Source organism: Plectropomus leopardus, chromosome 9 (genome assembly GCF_026936395.1).
Source record: "Plectropomus leopardus strain MGB_pleo_1.0 chromosome 9, ASM2693639v1, whole genome shotgun sequence".
In the NCBI taxonomy this organism is placed as follows: domain Eukaryota; kingdom Metazoa; phylum Chordata; class Actinopteri; order Perciformes; family Serranidae; genus Plectropomus; species Plectropomus leopardus.
Window position 1 is genome coordinate 22,783,886 of NC_142184.1, and position 18,475 is coordinate 22,802,360.

Genomic DNA, 18,475 nt, shown 5'->3' on the forward strand with positions numbered 1-18,475 from the left:
ATTGTTAAGCCCAGATGAATTATTATGTAACCAGACACATTACTTTTGGGCCAAATACCTGTTGTGCTGTTGTTGATGAATTCCTGCTGTTTATTGTTCAGGCTACTGCAGCAGTTCTTTGTGAGCATATGATTAGTTTAAATGCATGACGTGGCGGTGTGAGTGTTTACATTCAAAATGACCTTCTGAATGAGGGCAGTGGGTTTCAGATGAGGGCAGAGAGGCAGCCTGTCTGAACAGAGGATTTGAACAAGCTCTGGATTTCCTACATCTTTCAGTTGCTTCAAAAACAAAATATTGACTTATTTCTTTCAGAAATGGTTCAGAGATTTGACTCAGTCAGTGCGATCAAAGAGTAAAAAAGAGGAGCTGCTTGTAAATAGGTCTGGCACAAGGCAATTATGTAATTGCAGTCTGTGGCCCTGATTAATATTACCTCAATATGATATTATGCCTGAACTAAAATGATCACCTCAAAATACAGTCAGTTATTTATATGTATTAGAATAGATATGTGACCATTTCTGTATTTTTGCATTGTTAACATCTTATAAGCCCATGTGGGCTGGGCACAATTATGTGCATGACACTTGAATAAACAAATGAATCAATCAATCAGTCATATATAATTTGGACATACTTGCTTTTTTGGTTACTGTCTAGTCTTCAGGAAACATGCCTGATACATTTACCTCTCCCAGTGTTTCTATCCCCCTTAGTGGGTTGTCAGCTAGCATTAGCATCACCTTTGCAGATCAGTAGCACAGGAATGCCATCCACTCCCCTCACTCTGGAGCGAGCGCATATTGGCTGTAGGGGAGCTGCATCTCCCCTGCGTCAACGCTGGGTTCTAAGCCAGCCCAAATATGTCACTCACTGCAGCTTTTTCTGCAGCCGCCAGCTCCAACAGAGTCCAATCTGCAGCTGGGATGCTTCCCAGACCGACTAGCACACAAAGCTGTAAACGGCCCAACTTGTGCCCCACAAATGTGCCGGAAAGTCATAGCCAGAGCCTTTATCGTCCATGTAATCCCCTGTGAAAATTTACTAACTAATACAGACTATGGTTTTGTCTGCATCTTGGAACATTACTGGCATACAAAGTGCTATCAGAAAATCATCTTGAAAGAATTTGTCCTCAGTTTGGATAAATTGAAACATTAAATATTAGTGCATTGTATTAAGGATGGAGATTGATGTGTAATTTTGAGTCATATGTGGCAGAGTTTCACCCCACCAAACATTACACTAGCTGAAACCCTGCACAGTGTTGCTCCCACTTGACTCATGATTGCTGGCTCCTGTTTTGGGTGATCCCTCCATTGCATGGTGCTTCTTTAAATAATAGTAAAGCATCCAAAAACTCAATGAAAATTTACTCAAGCTGAAAATAAAATAAATAAAAGTCAAAGTAGGAATTTGAGAGAACACAGCTGAAATCTGATCATTAAACGTACAGAAAAAAGATGTAAATCACCAATTAGTGCTGGTGGGAGGAAAACAAGTTACCCATAAGCACATCATACCTCAGGACAGAAATTTTTTTAAATTATTTGCAGACACTTACATTTCCTCTCTCTGTTTCTCATAGTAAATAAGCACAAGCCATGGATCGAGACGACGTACCATGGGATTGTAACGGAAAACGATGACAAAGTACTTCTGGACCCTCCTCTAATTGCACTGGACAAGGATGCTCCTCTACGCTATGCAGGTGAGAGATGAGGTTTAATGCTGCTGCTGCTGCTATTCATTTACTCCGTCAGCTTCACTTCACTTGGAATGACTCATTTTTTACTGTAAATCAAAAATAAACCACACAAATTGCTCTGTACCGTAAAGCTTTGTGTTATAAGTAATGGATGCAGGAAAAATTGTTCATCTATGACTTATTACTTTTCATAGAGATTTCAAGGATATTGATGTGTATGTTTAAAAGCATGTCATCAGTTTGCTAACTGACTAGTTATAAACTGGACTCAGTGTTCTTTCAAAGGAGCAGTGTGTGAGATTTAGGGGGATTTAGTGGCATCTAGCAGTGAGGATGGCAGATTGAAACCAGCAAAATTTTCTCCCAGTTAGATCTCCTTCAGTGTTTATTGTTCAGGAGCTTTTACTGGGAGCATAATTATCCACAGAGGTCTCTTTCTCTCGAAAACAAATGGCCCAGGTGATTTGAATGGGTTAAAAATAAAAATAAAAAAGGAGAAAATAAAGCAGTTTCAGGACACAAATCAATGTTTCTCTGACATTATTTGGCATGTCTTATACGCCTTTCCCACAAGAATTAGCATGTGCATTTTCAAACATGGGTTAACCCGCTAAAAATAGGCGATTGGTTGTATTCCCACTGCCAGTGAACACACCGCTGGACCACATGAGTCTGCCTTTCTGTCAGCTTTTGTGTGTGTGGGGGGCTGTTTTGTTGGTGTGTCCGTGTGACGTTGCAGACAGGCAGGAGATCAGGTAAACTGTAGACAGCAACAGAAACAGAGGTCTTTGAAAACATTTGCTGTTTTTTCTCTCTTTATATCTTTTATTTATTCAGTTTCTCTTTCAAAGTCGGTGTTAGAGAGCTGCTTAGGAGGAGAGGGGCGTGCAGTGGGAATGAGGCTTTAGACCAGGCATGTCAAACTGGTCCACAGGGGGGCCGGTGTGGCTGCAGGTTTTTGTGCCAACCAACCAGGAGCACACAGTTTGACCAATCAACTGTCTGAAGACGGAGATCAGTTGATTAAATGAGTCAAGTCTGGTGTGCTGCTACTTGGTTGGAAACAAAACCTGCAGCCACACCGGCCCCCCTGTGGACCAGTTTGACATGCCTGCTTTAGACACAGTGCTAGCCCAGCACCTGCTAGTGTATGCTCACTTTTTATCTCTGATAACTAAAGATTCAGACGCTCAGGAGGTTTTTACCAGCAGCTGAATTATTCGCAAAGGTCTCTTTCTCTACAAAATAAACAACCCTGGTGATTTAAACCAGTAAAAACACTGAATAAAGCGGTTTCCTGTTACAAAAATCTGTATGTTTTCTGACACTGATCTTCTGATTGTCATGTGACGCTGCTAACTATGATGGCCAACATGAAACCACAAATGGCCCTATCTTGACCCAGGTTTTGGATTGTCTGTTCTGGACTACTGTAGAAACATGGCGGTTCAACATGGCGATCTCCATAAATGAGGCCCTGCATGTAGATATAGGTGGCTCATTCTAAAGTAATAAAAGCACAACGATTCTTATTTTCCAGTGATTATACACTAAAGAAAATATACGTATTAAGATTGTATTCCATATTCCATAAATCCTACACACTAGACCTTAAAATGAGAGCAAGACCACAAATCTACCCTCTGCATAATGCTTTGAAATTATGAGTGTGTCATGATCTTTCTCTCTGATATAGGTTATGTATGAAATTATATTTTTACATGACTCAAATGTTCACCTACTAGAGAAGAAGAAGATAACCTTGCTGATTGTTGAGCAGTCGTCGAATGCACTCCTGGTAGAGGACTGTGTGACTTGATGGCATGCAGCACATTTGATTTTTATGACATGTCTGTCATGCTGATGTACAGCTGGCTACCATATCCTCCAGATTGGCCCTTTTGATATTTAGCTCAAAATACTCTTTCATGTTTTGTTTTGTTTTGTTTTGTTTTTTCCCCCATCCATTGGAGAGCCACAATTAGTTTGCTTTTTGCACCTAGGCAGCATTCACTCTGGGGTTTTTAATCACGCCAGGATTGACTCTGGCCGGCACTCAAAGCACCACAGCATTGGAAATGATTTCCCACCATTTCACATCATATGATTTGGGTGATCTTTTGTCTGCTAGTCGCTTCACACTAAGCAGTCACTTCACTTGATATGACCATTTGTAAAATCTCAAATTACTTTTCTGATTTTGCAACTGAGGTTTTAAAGTCCATGCAATATCAAATGTAATATTCTTCACACAGTTATGTGAAAATTTTTTTCAAGAGCTCATCAGCCTGGCAGCCCACAGTTTTTAAGGTACAGTTTTAGCAAGAGGCCCATCATTTCTAAAGGGCAGGGGGTTGAATAATATGCCCATTCTCTACGTGATGTTTGTCTCCTTTCACAGCAAATTAGTGTTGGATACAGAGTTTGGTGCTCCCACTTCTCTCAGCTGGGGCTTCCTTTTTTGATGAGCCGGGCTTTGCGAATGGACAGCGTGTCCCTGTGAACTAGCTCTCTCTCTCTCTCTCTCTCTCTCTCTCGAGACAGAGCAAGCAATCTGGCTTCACGTGGCAGCAGGGGTGACCAGCTCTGTCGTGCCAGCCTCCTTCTAGTCGCTCCATCTGTGCCAACAAACAAGGTTCACTGTAAAGCTGATCCACAGGCCAAAAAAGCCCAATCACAGACTCTCAAGTCAGATTAGTGTGAATATGTAAATGTTTAGCATGAATGAGGATCTGCTGTGGGAGTCTGTGTTTATTACATTGATGTGCTGTGGGGCTTGCCTTAATAGTGTCTCTATACGTGTGGTGAGTTCAGTCAGGCTGACTGGAGCTGAAATAGTTTAAACCAAAGCTCTTGTGAACTTGAAAATGATCTCGGTGTTCATGGATGACTGTGCTCTAAAACAAGCAAGAGACACAAAGCAGGGAGTATTTCCCAACCAATCTGAGTTATTTGAGTCATGTAGGAACATTAGACATCCTTGTTTCTACAAATAGATAGAGAATATACAGAATATTGATCTATTAACCAATTAATATTCTGAATATAATTCACTGTATTTATTTAGTGCCAGGGTTTAGATTACCTCAGCAGATCAAGAGTGTACAATCAATACCTACCAAAGACTGGCCTGTGTGTGTTTGACCAGTGAAAAGCAGAAGGATCCCTGAATTGCTGGTGTGAGCTGGTCATTAGAGCTGTGGTGAACAGGGAGGCCCACAACTCCCACTGCATGACTGGCCCTGAACAGCAGTCCCTAATGTGAAATCCATTTCTAATTGTTTGGTAGGTGAAAACAAAATGACCAGGTCCAGCCCACTGGAGGCCCTGACAGGGCTTAAAAACAAACAGCCAAGCAGAACAGGATTTCATTATGTGGTTCTTTTGTACACCCAATCTGCTTATTACCCGATTTTTTCATGATTATCAAAATAAATTAATCAATCCATTATACTATTTTTAAATAAAATGTAGGGCTGTACCTGACTCAGAATTATGTCAGTCGAGTCAGATTCAACTCATTACCAGATAAGTTCAATAACCAGCTCAGTAACACAACAACGTGCTGATGGAGTCCGTGTTTTCAGCTGAGCTACACCAGGAATGTTCATTTAAAGCAGATCGATGCTGATGCTGTTTTGCATCCATTGTTCTCCGACAAGTTTAAAACATAACCTTTTTAATGCTGCATTGCTCATAAGCAACCTTTCATATGGTAACTTAGGGAGGCACTTTGGACTTGTGCGCTTATTTAGCATGTAGTTAACACACTGGGCTTGGATGGGATCTATTTTTTCGTAACTTGAGTGGTAGGCAAAGCAACTTAAAAAGTGACATTACTTTCTTTTTAAGTTAGTGCTGTGTGGTAGATGTAATTAATGCAGATGTGAAGAGTAGATCGCGTGGATTTCAAAAAGTAATGGATAAAAATGGAAAGAAATTGTTTTTGTTAAAGTGTTTAATTTCAGAATGGAATTTGGTGTGGCGATAAGTGGTAGAGTGAGTGTTTAAACGCCGTGCTGGGCCAAAGCAGTCAACCTAGGGGGAACTCTTGCAGTGTTTTGAGAGGTAAGATGAAGGGCAGAATCCCCAGAAACACGCTGACACTAAAAAGTTAGTCTACTGCCTGTTATTGGATGTTCTGTCACTTTTCGCCAGTTTGTTTCTTCTAAAATGAGCTTCTAAGCCATTAATAAAACTGCAACAGTTTGACATAACCAGCTTTTCATGAATGTTTTAATCCTTCTTTTCTTTCAACTGGCAGAAGACTTTTTGCTCATGAGAAACTGAATATTTTCTGTTGGTGATTCTCTAAGCTTATAGCAAGAGTATGTTTCCATCCTGTCCTCTCTGTGTTGTCTCTGCGATTCTAACTTTTCTTTTAACTGATCTGGGTTTATCTTCTCTCCCTTCCTTGTAGAGAGTTTTGAGGTGACCCTCACTGAAGAAGGTGATCTTGGGCTCTTTCTTCTGCCTTGTGCTTAGTTGTTACTATTAACCCACTAACGCAAAAAAAAAAAAACAAAACAAAACAGCATCCACACTTTTACACAGAAACTCCCACCATGCTCTGTAATCTCCCCATTTGGTTTTCTCGATTTTATGTTTTTCTCACCCTCAGTTTTTTGGACTTCCAACAGCTGGATGAAAAGTGTGATGTGGGGCTGACTGTACTTAGAAATATCTGTGCATGAGACATCCATTGCAGTTTGCAGACCCTAACAGTTTTTCAGCTGTCACCAGGAAACAGAAAGCTGCTTTAAAACAGGAGTTTTCAGTCACTTTGCTGCCATTTTGTCCAAAAAAAAAAAAGTAAGGAAAAGCCTATTTTTGGCACATTTTAAATAAAGCAAAATCTAAAAGGACACTTAAGATGATTTCACAACCAACACCCATGACAATTGGAGCAAAATTTTACACTAGAATTTGTATATTAAGAGGATAAAACCTCAGTGTGTTGAAGGCATCATCCATGTTTGTGGTGCCTCTCTGAGACCGATCAGATATATGCAGGTACAGTGACTCCTGTGGACTTTTCTGACATTAAAGTCTTCAACTGAAAGCTGCTGAGATTGTTAACTAATGCAAACTCTCTCTGCTACAAAGTTTCTGTTGTTGCATCTTTGCCTCAGTGGAACTCTTAAGTTAATTCTCCACCACTAATCTCTACCATTAGCATGGCTGCAGTTGTCATTTGATGTGGATGTCAAGCAAGTTGATATTTCTAACCCCAGTTCTCATCCAGTACTTTTTTGTTTGAATACTGTTGATTATGATTTCATTTTATTTTGATTCATTTTGCAGTAGTTTTGGGTGAGAGGCGAAATGACACGGGAAGACCATCTTTGATAAAGAACAAATATTTTCAGAGGTGTTGTCTGGGTTTTTTTTTTCTTTCAGACTTTTTAGGGTTTTGAAGAATGAATTGGTGCTTATCACAATGCTATAATGCACTATTGTAAAGATTTTATTTCTTTTATTTATATTAATTATTGTTTCTATCATGCAATAGGCTGTACTTTGTATTCATTACAGAGATAAATGATCTTGACTTCAAATACTGTTTTCTATGTACTTACGTTTTGGGCTGGGTTTCGTGAATTTGATTTCTAATATCCTAAGTACCCTTGTGAAATGCCTGTCCACATCTTTTCAGTTTCTGCCTGCATGACTGGATGCAATGTTTTCAAGTGGCTTGGAAAAATACACTCCGTCTACTATGATACTAAATGTCCCACACCCTCTCCCATCTCCCCCTCCAAGTACTCACCCATATGACAGTGCTTTTGGGCTTCCTCCACAGACACACCCACCCCAATCTACAACTCCCTGGCACCCAAAACCTGTGGCTGATCTTTTTTTTTTGCGTGGTTTTATGGTTTTGTTGTTAACATAACTTTTCATTTAAGCAATAAAAGTTAGTACCTGACGTCAGTTATTCTGAGCAAACTCTCTTTTGGCTCTTGACGTGTTCAGGTGAGATTTGCGGCTTCAGGATCCACGGGCAGAATGTCCCCTTTGAGGCAGTGGTCCTGGACAAGTCCACTGGTGAGGGGGTCATCCGGGCCAAAGACAAGCTGGACTGTGAGCTGCAGAAGGAGCACACCTTCACCATCCAAGCCTACGACTGCGGAGAGGGTCCTGATGGTGCCAACATGAAAAAATCCCACAAGTGAGTCAACATCTGCTACTTCAGGAGTGTCTGAACCTGATTTGAACCCCAAAGTTTCTTCTGTCTTGGCCATTTTCTGACATGAGTACACATCAGGACATGAGCGCATACATTTACAGTGATCTCCTATCCTGCTCCATGCATCAGCATCTACCAGCCTCTGACAGATAGATGTTCTAATTCACTGCCACTCAATACTAAATCATTTTTTTTGGTTTGAAATCTACCATATTTTACCCCCATTTAGCTGGTGGTTAGTGCTAAATTAAGTGTTGTGTCATTTGTCTTAAAAAAATGCTTGTCTAGGCTCTATTTTTGCAAAGTTAGCACTTGTGCCACTGCTTACGTATTGTCTTTTGTCAAAATCATAGACTTGCATGTAAAACATGCATTTATAAATGAGATATTCAGTCTTTACATTCAGTCAAGGGTCAAAGTATTCGCTGATGTCCTGATGTTCTTTACGTTTTCATTTCCCCTCCAGTCAGCATTCAGCATGGATGATAAGAGACTCATGTACAAGGTTAAGGAAATGATTAAAATTTTCTTTCCTCAATCACTTTATGTTACGAAGAGTTGTAAGATGGTTCTAAGATAGTTCTATCATTTGACAGAGAAGTTGACAGAAAATTAATCAGCATCTGTTTTGATCAACGAATCATGTTTCGGTCGTTTGCTGTTTTACCTTCTCAAATGTGACAATTTGATACTTTTTCCGTCTCCGTTTTCAGCTTGACTTTTGAAGATGTCCCCTTTGGCTGTGCAAAATTACAGGCATTTTATAGACAAAATGGTGAATGGAGAAAATGATGCCCCAAAGAGATCCAGTTGTATTCTAGACAAGGAATGCTTGTAGTTAAATGTTTCTTTGTTAGAAATGTGTAGCCACCAGACAGAAGATAAATAAACTTGCAGTAGCGAGCCATTTGACTTGCCTTCAGTCACCAGAATTAGATTTTTCCTATGTCCATGAAGCTGTGGTGATACTGGATGACAGTTGCCAAAATCACCTCATAGTTCATATGACCTTTGTTGACAAATATTTTGCTTTAAGTTTGTCTTTGACCATCTCCGGCCGAGTCCTAACTCAAGCATGTCCCCTGCAGGGCCACTGTCCACATCCAGGTGAACGACATCAATGAGTATTCACCAGTGTTCAAGGAGAAGTCCTACAAGGCCACTGTCATTGAGGGGAAGAAGTACGACAGCATCCTGAAGGTGGAAGCGGTTGACGCAGACTGCTCTTTCCAATTTAGCCAAATCTGCAACTACGAGATCGTCACTCCTGATGTACCCTTCACCGTCGACAAAGATGGTAAGAACCTACACCTCGTAACCTTGTGTTAGTGCATGTTGGGAAGAAGCCGCAGTGCAAGCCTAAGAGCCAGTTTTATTGACACACATCATATTGATCTATGTAAATGCAAGACTGTCGTTTAGAATTCAAGGCAGCTTGTTGCCGTGTAAGACGATGACAGTCTCCTTGAAATGTTACCACACCAGGGTTGGTCATTGGTGTCGGACCGTAGGATTATTCATCATCGTGTCTTGTTAAACAAAATTAAAGATCCAGTAAAAAAGACGGCAGATATCCAGGCTTGGCTGATGTGACGCCAGGCTCCGATAAAAAGGAGATGCAGAAAGGTGATAATATGAAGAGAACAATCAGTGTGAAGACGCACAATGTTGGCGAAGGTGCTCAACTGTGACAGCTAATTAGTGTTTAAGATGGAAAGAAAAATGAGATCTCATCTTAGTCAAACAAATTCCAGCACTTTCTTTTAATCACTTGCATGCTAATCAGACTCAGTATGCACATTAGCTTGGTATTGAACTCTCAGTATCACATCTTAAGGGGAAAGATGCTAGTCAAAATATTACGATGTGGCCCTAAAGAGATGTCAGTTAATATATTGCATTTGCAGTTCAGCTTGATAGTGATTCACTTTTGGGCCTTTTAGCAATTATTTCTATTTGACAGGTTTTTAAGATATTTGAAAATACTTTGATTTGCTCTGCTGCTTATTAGCTCTGAAGGTTTTTATAAATGTTCTAGCACATCTGCCGCTTTGAAATTAAACAAAGAGCGGCCCTGGCACACTCTTCTTTTTTCCTCACAGGCTTTATCAAGAACACAGAGAAACTGAGCTATGGCAAAGAACGCATGTACAAGCTGACTGTGACCGCCTACGACTGTGGAAAGAACCGTGCCTCCGAGGACGTTCTAGTCAAGATCAGCGTCAAGCCCACCTGCAAACCCAGCTGGCAAGGTATCGAAGCTCTCCTCTACTCGTAGTTCACCAGCCATCACTGTTTAGGTGTGTCTCTGTGTTGAACAAAAGCAATACACCAATGCAGGGTCCATAAACAGGCTGCCATTGTCAAAAGGGTTATTTAACTCCTTTAAGCTGCAAGGCCTTTTATCATGTTTGAAAGAACCGCAGTACTTCTTAATGAGTAATTACAACTGACAGCTCTTGTGTTGACTGTTAGCATGTTATCAGTGCTGTGCTGAAGGACATGTATTCAGTCTTTGCTCTCTCTCTCGTTTCGCCTTTCAGGCTTCAATAAGAGGATTGAATACGAGCCTGGAACAGGTAGCCTGGCCCTTTTCCCCAGCATGCACTTGGAGACATGTGATGAGCCAATCACATCCATCCGAGCCAATATCGAACTGGAAACCAACCACATTGGGAAGGGCTGCGACCGTGACACCTACTCTGAGAAGTCACTGCACAAGCTGTGCGGTAAGTTGCCTTTCAACTGGAAATGATTATTTTCAGCAGTGCATTATTTTTTTTAATAAATCCAAGTGCCCAATATAATTGCTTTTGTGCTCTTTTATTGTTTTCTAGGAGCCAGCTCTGGCACCGTGGAGCTCCTGCCTGCACCCAGCAGCTCCGCCAACTGGACAGTAGGGTTGCCCACCGATAACGGACACGACAGCGACCAGGTGTTTGAATTCAATGGCACCCAGGCCATCAAGGTTCCTGATGGCATGGTGAGCACCAACCTGAAGGAGCCCTTCACCATCTCCGTGTGGATGAGACACGGCCCCGGGGCCCATGAGAAGGAGACAATCCTCTGCAACTCTGACAAGACAGGTAATGTACCCAGGAAAGAGCCTAAAATGACAGCTTTAGCTGCATGGGAGCCGTTTCAAAACTCCAGTTTGACTTTAAGACTAATTGTTTTATAAGATGATATTGATTTGCAGGTAGTTAACTGTATAGTTAACTGTATAACACACAATAAACATACATAATTAACCCATTGAAACTTAGAACAAATTGGTATATATATATATATATATATATATATATATATATATATATATATATATATATATATATATATATATATATATATATATATATATATATATATGAAGAGTAGAATTAAAAAATATGGTTTTGGGACACTTTTCTATGTTTTAATGATCCTCCTCTCCTTTTTAAAACATTTTTTAGGGAATTTTCACCTTTTACTAATTTCTTGCAATTTCTGCTACATTTCTCGCCAAGTTGGCCATTGCCTTTTTTCCATGTTGTTAAAAGAAATCAAACTAATTTGCTCAGGTTTTAAATAGCTTGTGAAATGTACCTGAACGCAGCACAAGAAAACTGATGGTGATCTAGGTTTTAAAGGGTTAAAGGCAGAACCAGAATTTAGTTGACTGCCAAGTACATTTTTACATAAAAGAAATTTGCTTTGGTGCACACCATAAACATAATAAGAGGAAATTACATTAAAAATAAAAGCAAGTATTGCAGAAATCAAGAATAATGAATATAGAATAGAAGATAATGACATCAAAAATACAAATATAGACTGTAAAATGGCTGTCTCAGTGTGTTGTTCTTTGTTTTGTCTTGTTTTGTTTGTTAAAGGCATAATAACAGAAGGAAAGCAAACCCACAATAATATAGACATAAACCTGCTATTACTCCCACGTTGATTGGCAGGTTTTCTAATACAAAGAATATCGCTACAAATTATTTTTGTCTGGTGCTGTTAAAGGGTTGTTGACATAAATATTATTCGTGAAAATTTTCTAAACAAAAGACATGTACAGTTAGGGAAAAAAAACACATTTTTTTATTTTTCATTTCTAATTCAAGCTCTGAACTTATTAATATACCTGTCATTTATTTATACATTCAAAAACTACAGAATGGGCTGTTTGACATTGATGCCAGAATTGCCATTTAATGACATTAAAATATCTGGCTCTTCCTGTGCAAATCAGCTTTAACTCTTTTTTTGCATTCTCACTATCGCTGCACAAAAGGTGTCTGAAAATCTGCCTCCCATTAAAAAGCAACTCTGTTTCTTCAGGCTATAATCAGTGTTGGTGCTCAGCTGGCAGACTAACACATGGAAACTTTATGACCTTTGCCGGGCGCTCAATGACCTTTCCATTTTTGTCACTAGTTGTAAATTTTGCATGTGGTCACGAGCCTCTTGATCTTATTGACTGTAAAGTCTCTGCCGTGGTCCGTGAGAGGCAGTTCATCAGCTTCTGTTCGACTGCTTATATAAGACGGATTACATCAGAACGGCTGTGGCCTGGACAGGAAGCTCCCATACACATGATCTCAGCACCATTCATGACCTCCATTCAGCGCAGTGTCTGTTTCACAGACACATAAATGTCTCACATTCTGGCTGTTTCCTCCACACATTAGCTTGTAGCTCTCGATAGTGAAACTATGTGTTAAACACTAAAACTGTGACGCATGGACCACCAATGTGACCATGAAGCAGGTGAAACAGTCACGTTACTATAATTGTAATCTCTGGGTTATTTATTAAATTATGTTTTAATTAATTTATTCGTTCATTTGATGGTTGGTCTTGACATACATTTTATTCATCTTTCTTTAAAATGAAATTATATTTGACTTCCTGTCAGTTGAGTAATTGATTAAATGTCTTAAACTAGACTCCAGTGAATTCTGCTTGAGCGATGTGTTTAGTTTCACCCAAGGTAGGGATGTTACTAGGGCCATGATTTTCACTTAGTACAGGTAACACACTGTAATTTTCCCAAAATATCAGACCAGAGTCCAGAATCCTATTTCTGAAACATGATATGTTACGGTATTCCTAAAAGGGTGGCCTGTTGCTGTTGTTGTTGATTATCCTAATCAAATAATAGGAAGGTGCAGCTGTTGAGGTCTGTAAATGAACGATAAAAGTCCACAGTCCATTAGAATTATGTAGACCTATTACCTGATGCTCTCTAATTACAGCGCGTGATATCATATGACTGATTTTTATAAAATACTGTAATAGACTAAGTCTATAGGTACATATTGAAAAAAAAAAGTTCTTTAAAGATGTAAATCTTCAAGGCTTATCAGCCAGTTACTGTTTGTTATTTTCATTTATTTTATTTGTTTAATCTTAACCACAAGAGGTCCTGTTGAGATTAACAATCTATTTTTTTAAGATGACATTTTCAGCAGAAGTATGACTGTCTGAGTTATGTTGTTTTTGACGGCTTCCTCCAAGAAATGAGCAATCCTTGCATTCCTCGGTTAGACAACAGTGCATTTGTTAATAGCTGGTTGTGGATGGTGGTTTCAAAGTGATCTTTTCTGATCTTTTCCTGTTAAGGCATGTTTGTCAATTATAAGGGCAAAAAGCTCCATGGCCAACACTGTCATGGGTGAATGAAAATTCCCAGTAGCTTTATATTTCAGGGGTGTTATTTGTTCAGTCATTAGACACGTGGCTACAGGCTTGTGCTTATGACTTTCAGTGTTTAACAGTAATTCACTGCCCTCTTTTGTGTGGTTGTCAGTAAACAACACTTTGGCTTCACAAGATTTTTTCCTTATGTTATTGTGTTGTAGTCATTTTTTTCGCTCCTTTAGGATCAGTAGCAGTTGAATTTAAAAAAACAAACAAAAAACCACTTAATGTCTTCTTTTCAGTCTGAGTTGGGGCAGTTTATTAAAAAATAATCACTACCCATCCTCCAAATATTTACATATACAGTTACATATTTGGACACTGAGAATGATGACCTCAGTATCATATCAGAATCAGAAATATTTTAATGATCCCCACGGGGAAATTTGTGATTCGCTACAGTTGCTCTGATGCCAAAGAAAATTACAGAAGTAGTATTAACTAAAAATATAAAAAATAAGATACAATATGGTGATATAAAATAAATTAAAATATGTGCATTTGTAAAATATAAAAAACAAAATATGTGCATAATTTTACTAAATTAACTTATTTTTATTGTTATCCTTTTAGGCACTTGTGTCTTTACACCTAGGACTGTGCTGTTATTTTGTTGTAATCTTTCACCAATCTCTGGCACAAGAATTTCCCTCAGTATTTATAAAGCTTTGTCTAATGTGCGTTTATAGTTACAGATCCATATCTTGATCTCCCCTCTTGTGTTCTCAACTGCAGACATGAACAGACACCACTACTCGCTGTACGTCCACAACTGCAGGCTGATCCTCCTCCTCCGCCAGGATCCATCGGAGGCTGAGAACTACAAGCCAGCCGAGTTTCACTGGAAGCTTGACCAGGTCAGCTGCTTCTTAAACATTTTGTTGCAGAGTTTAGAGGATGATAGCCTGTGTCACATGACATTTAACCCAGAAAAATGTAAGTTACAGCCCCAATTTCAGCTTTTCATTCCCTCTGTGGTGTGTTTGCAGGTGTGTGACAAAGAATGGCACCACTATGTGCTGAATGTGGAGTTCCCCACTGTGTCTCTGTTTGTGGATGGAACCACCTTTGAGCCTTTCCTTGTTACAGAGGACTACCCACTGCACTCCTCCAAAATAGAAACTCAGCTCACCATTGGTGCCTGCTGGCAAGGTAAACTCTTGAATGCATTTTTTTGTGGAATGCTGTAAAATTAAAAGAGCAATAATCAGTCTCAGGCATAAACGCATCAGAAAGAAACGCGTGAATCCCTCTTATCTATAGTTTAAACATTTTGCTATTTTTGGTGGTTAGAACAGTGACAAGATGCTTTAATTCTTCTTGATTATAAAAAAATATAATGTGCATGTTATTTTGTTAAATCTTAGAAATGATTTAGAAATGTTAAATTCTCAAATGATACACCTCATATTGAGCATCTGACTCTATACTACAGATCCTGAACCTTCTTCCCTGTCTCTCCCTGCTTTCTTGTTTCTGTCCTTTACAGACAACTCAGGACATGACAATGACACTGAGTCAGTCTCTGAGCCCACCTCAGGTTGCTCAAATCTTTCCCTTACTCCTCAAATATGTCCATGTGTCCACAGTGTCCCACCACGCTAACTGCATCCTCATACCATTTTGACTAGAATGATTATGACACATTCTAGATGCAGAAAGATTTGTATTTTCATAACTGTTTGGAGCATGAGTGGGATTTTTTTCTTTCTTTTTTTTTCTTTTTGCATTGTATTTGTCCTCCATTTTTATGCTCCTTTCACTGCAGCAGCCGGGCAGTTGATATACAAGCTGGGCAGAAATAGAAATAGACATATAATGAGCACAAAACTGTGACCTGGCTGCAGCATTTTGGTCGGGCAGGCTCTTCTTTCAGAACATGACCTTTGGGTTAGAAGCACTAACTCCTCCATATCAGATAACGCTATAGCTCTCTCTCTCTCTCTCTCTCTCACACACACACACACACACACACACACAGAAACACATAAGTGGATGACTGTGTAACCTTGAGATGTGCAGGTCCAGGTTTGTTTCAGACTCTGCAGTGGCGCAGACTTATACTCATTATGGTTCAGCAGAAAGACACAATGTTTCACCTCTCATGCAGAGTGATGCACCTCACATCAACACTGAAATACTCAGTTTATTAATATTTCAAGGCTCATAATTCTTGTGTATTTTGAGCATATTGCTGTCTTCAAGATAGTTCCATTATTAAGTGAAAATAAGAAAATAAGGTGATTAGAGAGGATTCATTTCACCGTTATCTTAAATAATCCCCTCTTTGAGTTTCTTTCTTTCAGTTGATGTCGTTTTTTTTCCACAGTAAGGCAGCAGCTCACCCTGTTAATGCAAACGGTGCATGTATAAGGCGTGTATAAGCTCATCCATCATTCTCCTGTCTCCCTCACTGGGCCTCAGGCCTTGTAAGGGCACACATACTAATTTGCATGAACGCCATTCACGTCAGTTTTGTACATTGAGACAGCATGCTTGAATCACCAGCCCAGAAATGGTGAAGTCTGTGGAATGTGACTAACTTTTTTTTATGTGTGTGTTACTGTTTTTTTTTTCTCCCCTTCACTATCGTGACGTGCCCAGGTGGAAATGCTCGAATGGCCCAGTTTTTCCGGGGGAACCTGGCGGGGCTGATGATCCGCTCTGGCAAGCTGGAGAACAAGAAGGTGATCGACTGCTTGTACACCTGCAAGGAAGGACTGGACGTGCAGCTGCCTGAGGAGGTAGCTTCAGCTGTCAAGGTGAGGAGTTCACAAAACACACTCAACTTCAGTCAGGCTGGATCTGAGTGTATTTGTGTGTCAAGACAGTGGTGGTCGCAAACCTTTTTAGGCTTTGAGATTCTAGTCAGAGAAGGAAAGTGTTCTCTAAACTCCTTTCACAGCTAGCAGTTATGTGTGAATTGTCCAACCAAAGAGTGATTTAGAACAGTTTGTAGAGGCCTGAAGAAGCTGGATTGTCCAGTCTTTATCTTGTTACCCCTTGGGGGACTCCAGACCCCAAAGTTGGGAACCACTGCTCTAAATGAAAGAGCATTTGAAAGAAAAACAAAAACAAATAAATTAAAGGAGTTCTATACGATATTTACGGTGAATCTATGATGCAGAGATTTTCTGCTCACTGCTCTCAAAAAGGAGGCAGCTGAGCTGGTGGCTAGCAGCTAAAGGTGCTGACAGCATGAACAGTGCAGGTCGCCAAGAAGCGCACCAGCCTTTGAAGCCAATTTTACATAGTGGCCGAACCGTGTAACTTCTGGGTCCATCATGTGATGCCACTGGACTTTTCTAGCAGATGTTTTCTGTAACTAAGAAAGCCTCAATTCAAGTTACGTGAAATTATTCTTTAATTCTATTAAGAAAATTGATAAGGGACTAGATAAAGAATCAAGATGATGAAGAGAACCAATAATGGCGTAAGGACCAATAAAATGTAGTGATCCCCATTCTTACTTCTGCAGTGCAGCTGCACCTGCTGTGTGAGCGCAGTGCAGAGCGGCAGCGATTACAGTGGAATACAGGACTCACATGCGCTAACATGCACACACAGCCAGACCGTCTTCCCCAACAGAGACCAGAGAAGTTCTGATCACAACACACACAGAGGAAGCATGACTTCCTTTTCTGCTCAGGATGCCATCACTCCGCTATAGCTTTACAAAGCAAAAGGCTGATTGCTGCTGTATTAATACTCTGAATATTTTATGGATCTTCTTTAAATGTATATTCAAAATTTTACCATTTTAGCTGTATTGGTAACACATCATGGTATCTGTCTGGCAGCACACACTAACAAGTTATTGAGTGTAAGCGCTGAGTTAAACAATCATGCCGTGAATCACACAGTCTGTCTCCTTGATGTCTTTTCTCAGGTTGAGTTCAACCCCAACCAGTCCTCTCTGACAGTGGAGGGCGATGACATTGACGCCTTTGACAAGGTCATGCAGCACATCTCCTACCTGAACTCCCGCCAGTTCCCAACCCCAGGCATCAGGCACCTTCGCATCTCCACCACCGTCAAGTAAGAAGCAGAAGCCAAAAATACTTCACTCGTTATTATTATCTCATGTCACCTCACCTGACAGTCAGCAGCAGAACCACCGTTTTATGAAACAGGTTTTTTTGCCTACTAGACATTCAGAGAGGGTTCGTCTGTCTGCTTTAAATGTAAGGATGGTTTCATGAGGTAAAATAGAGGTCAAGTGTTTTACCCAATTTCCATAACAAAGGGAGTAAACATGAAATGTTTCAGGGTTAGAGAATGACAGCTGAGCTATAAGATTCTGCATTTTGTTTTTCAGTTCTCTTTGATGTGTTTTTTATGACAATGATGTATTCAGAGGTTGAAATGTGAGTAACAAAACAGCATTACATTAACGGATGATGTACAAAAAGAAAGTTTTACAACTTAGGTTTCTGCAGAGTGCACTTTTAGATCACTTCCAGTCAGTGTTGCAGTTTAACATTGCTTCTTACTTGCATATGCACAAATCTGAATGAGTTTGATTGGGTGGACTGAGCAATTAGACCAAATGATGAATTGTCCTTACACCTTCAGTTTCTACCTGTGAGGGCACCTCTCCAGCTGTTGGTGCCATTACAGTTAAATAACTGCTGAGGAAGCACTGTAACAAGCAGTTGTATGTGGAGGTGCATTCACAATGAAATGGAAAATGGCTTTTATTACCTTGCAAGATTTTTTCTCCACACCATTAAGCACATCTGTTTACAAGAATATGTTCCTGTGTTTTGTGTTACTTTTCGTCCTGAAAATAACTTAGTATTTACAACACACCTGAACAGTTGGAACACATAAAACGGCACACAATTACTCCAGAATAGCCCTTTTTATCAGCCCAGTGTCACCACTTCATA

The 18,475-nt window shown here is 39.9% G+C and overlaps 1 protein-coding gene across 4 annotated transcripts in view; it reads left to right on the forward strand.

The window, feature by feature from the left end:
- The window catches only part of clstn1 (calsyntenin 1), a 46,662-nt gene that overhangs the window by 17,419 nt on the left and 10,768 nt on the right, over window positions 1-18,475 (forward strand). The window contains exons 2-13 of one of the 4 annotated variants that reach the window (XM_042491300.2): window positions 1,592-1,714; window positions 6,132-6,161; window positions 7,688-7,883; window positions 8,990-9,198; window positions 10,004-10,153; window positions 10,445-10,630; window positions 10,739-10,987; window positions 14,319-14,440; window positions 14,573-14,735; window positions 15,073-15,123; window positions 16,188-16,345; window positions 17,473-17,621. In XM_042491300.2, the coding sequence (XP_042347234.1) occupies window positions 1,592-1,714; window positions 6,132-6,161; window positions 7,688-7,883; window positions 8,990-9,198; window positions 10,004-10,153; window positions 10,445-10,630; window positions 10,739-10,987; window positions 14,319-14,440; window positions 14,573-14,735; window positions 15,073-15,123; window positions 16,188-16,345; window positions 17,473-17,621 (1,786 nt within the window). The remainder of the gene's footprint in view (window positions 1-1,591; window positions 1,715-6,131; window positions 6,162-7,687; window positions 7,884-8,989; window positions 9,199-10,003; window positions 10,154-10,444; window positions 10,631-10,738; window positions 10,988-14,318; window positions 14,441-14,572; window positions 14,736-15,072; window positions 15,124-16,187; window positions 16,346-17,472; window positions 17,622-18,475) is intronic. The other 3 variants (XM_042491302.2, XM_042491301.2, XM_042491304.2) reach the window with 3 other exon arrangements.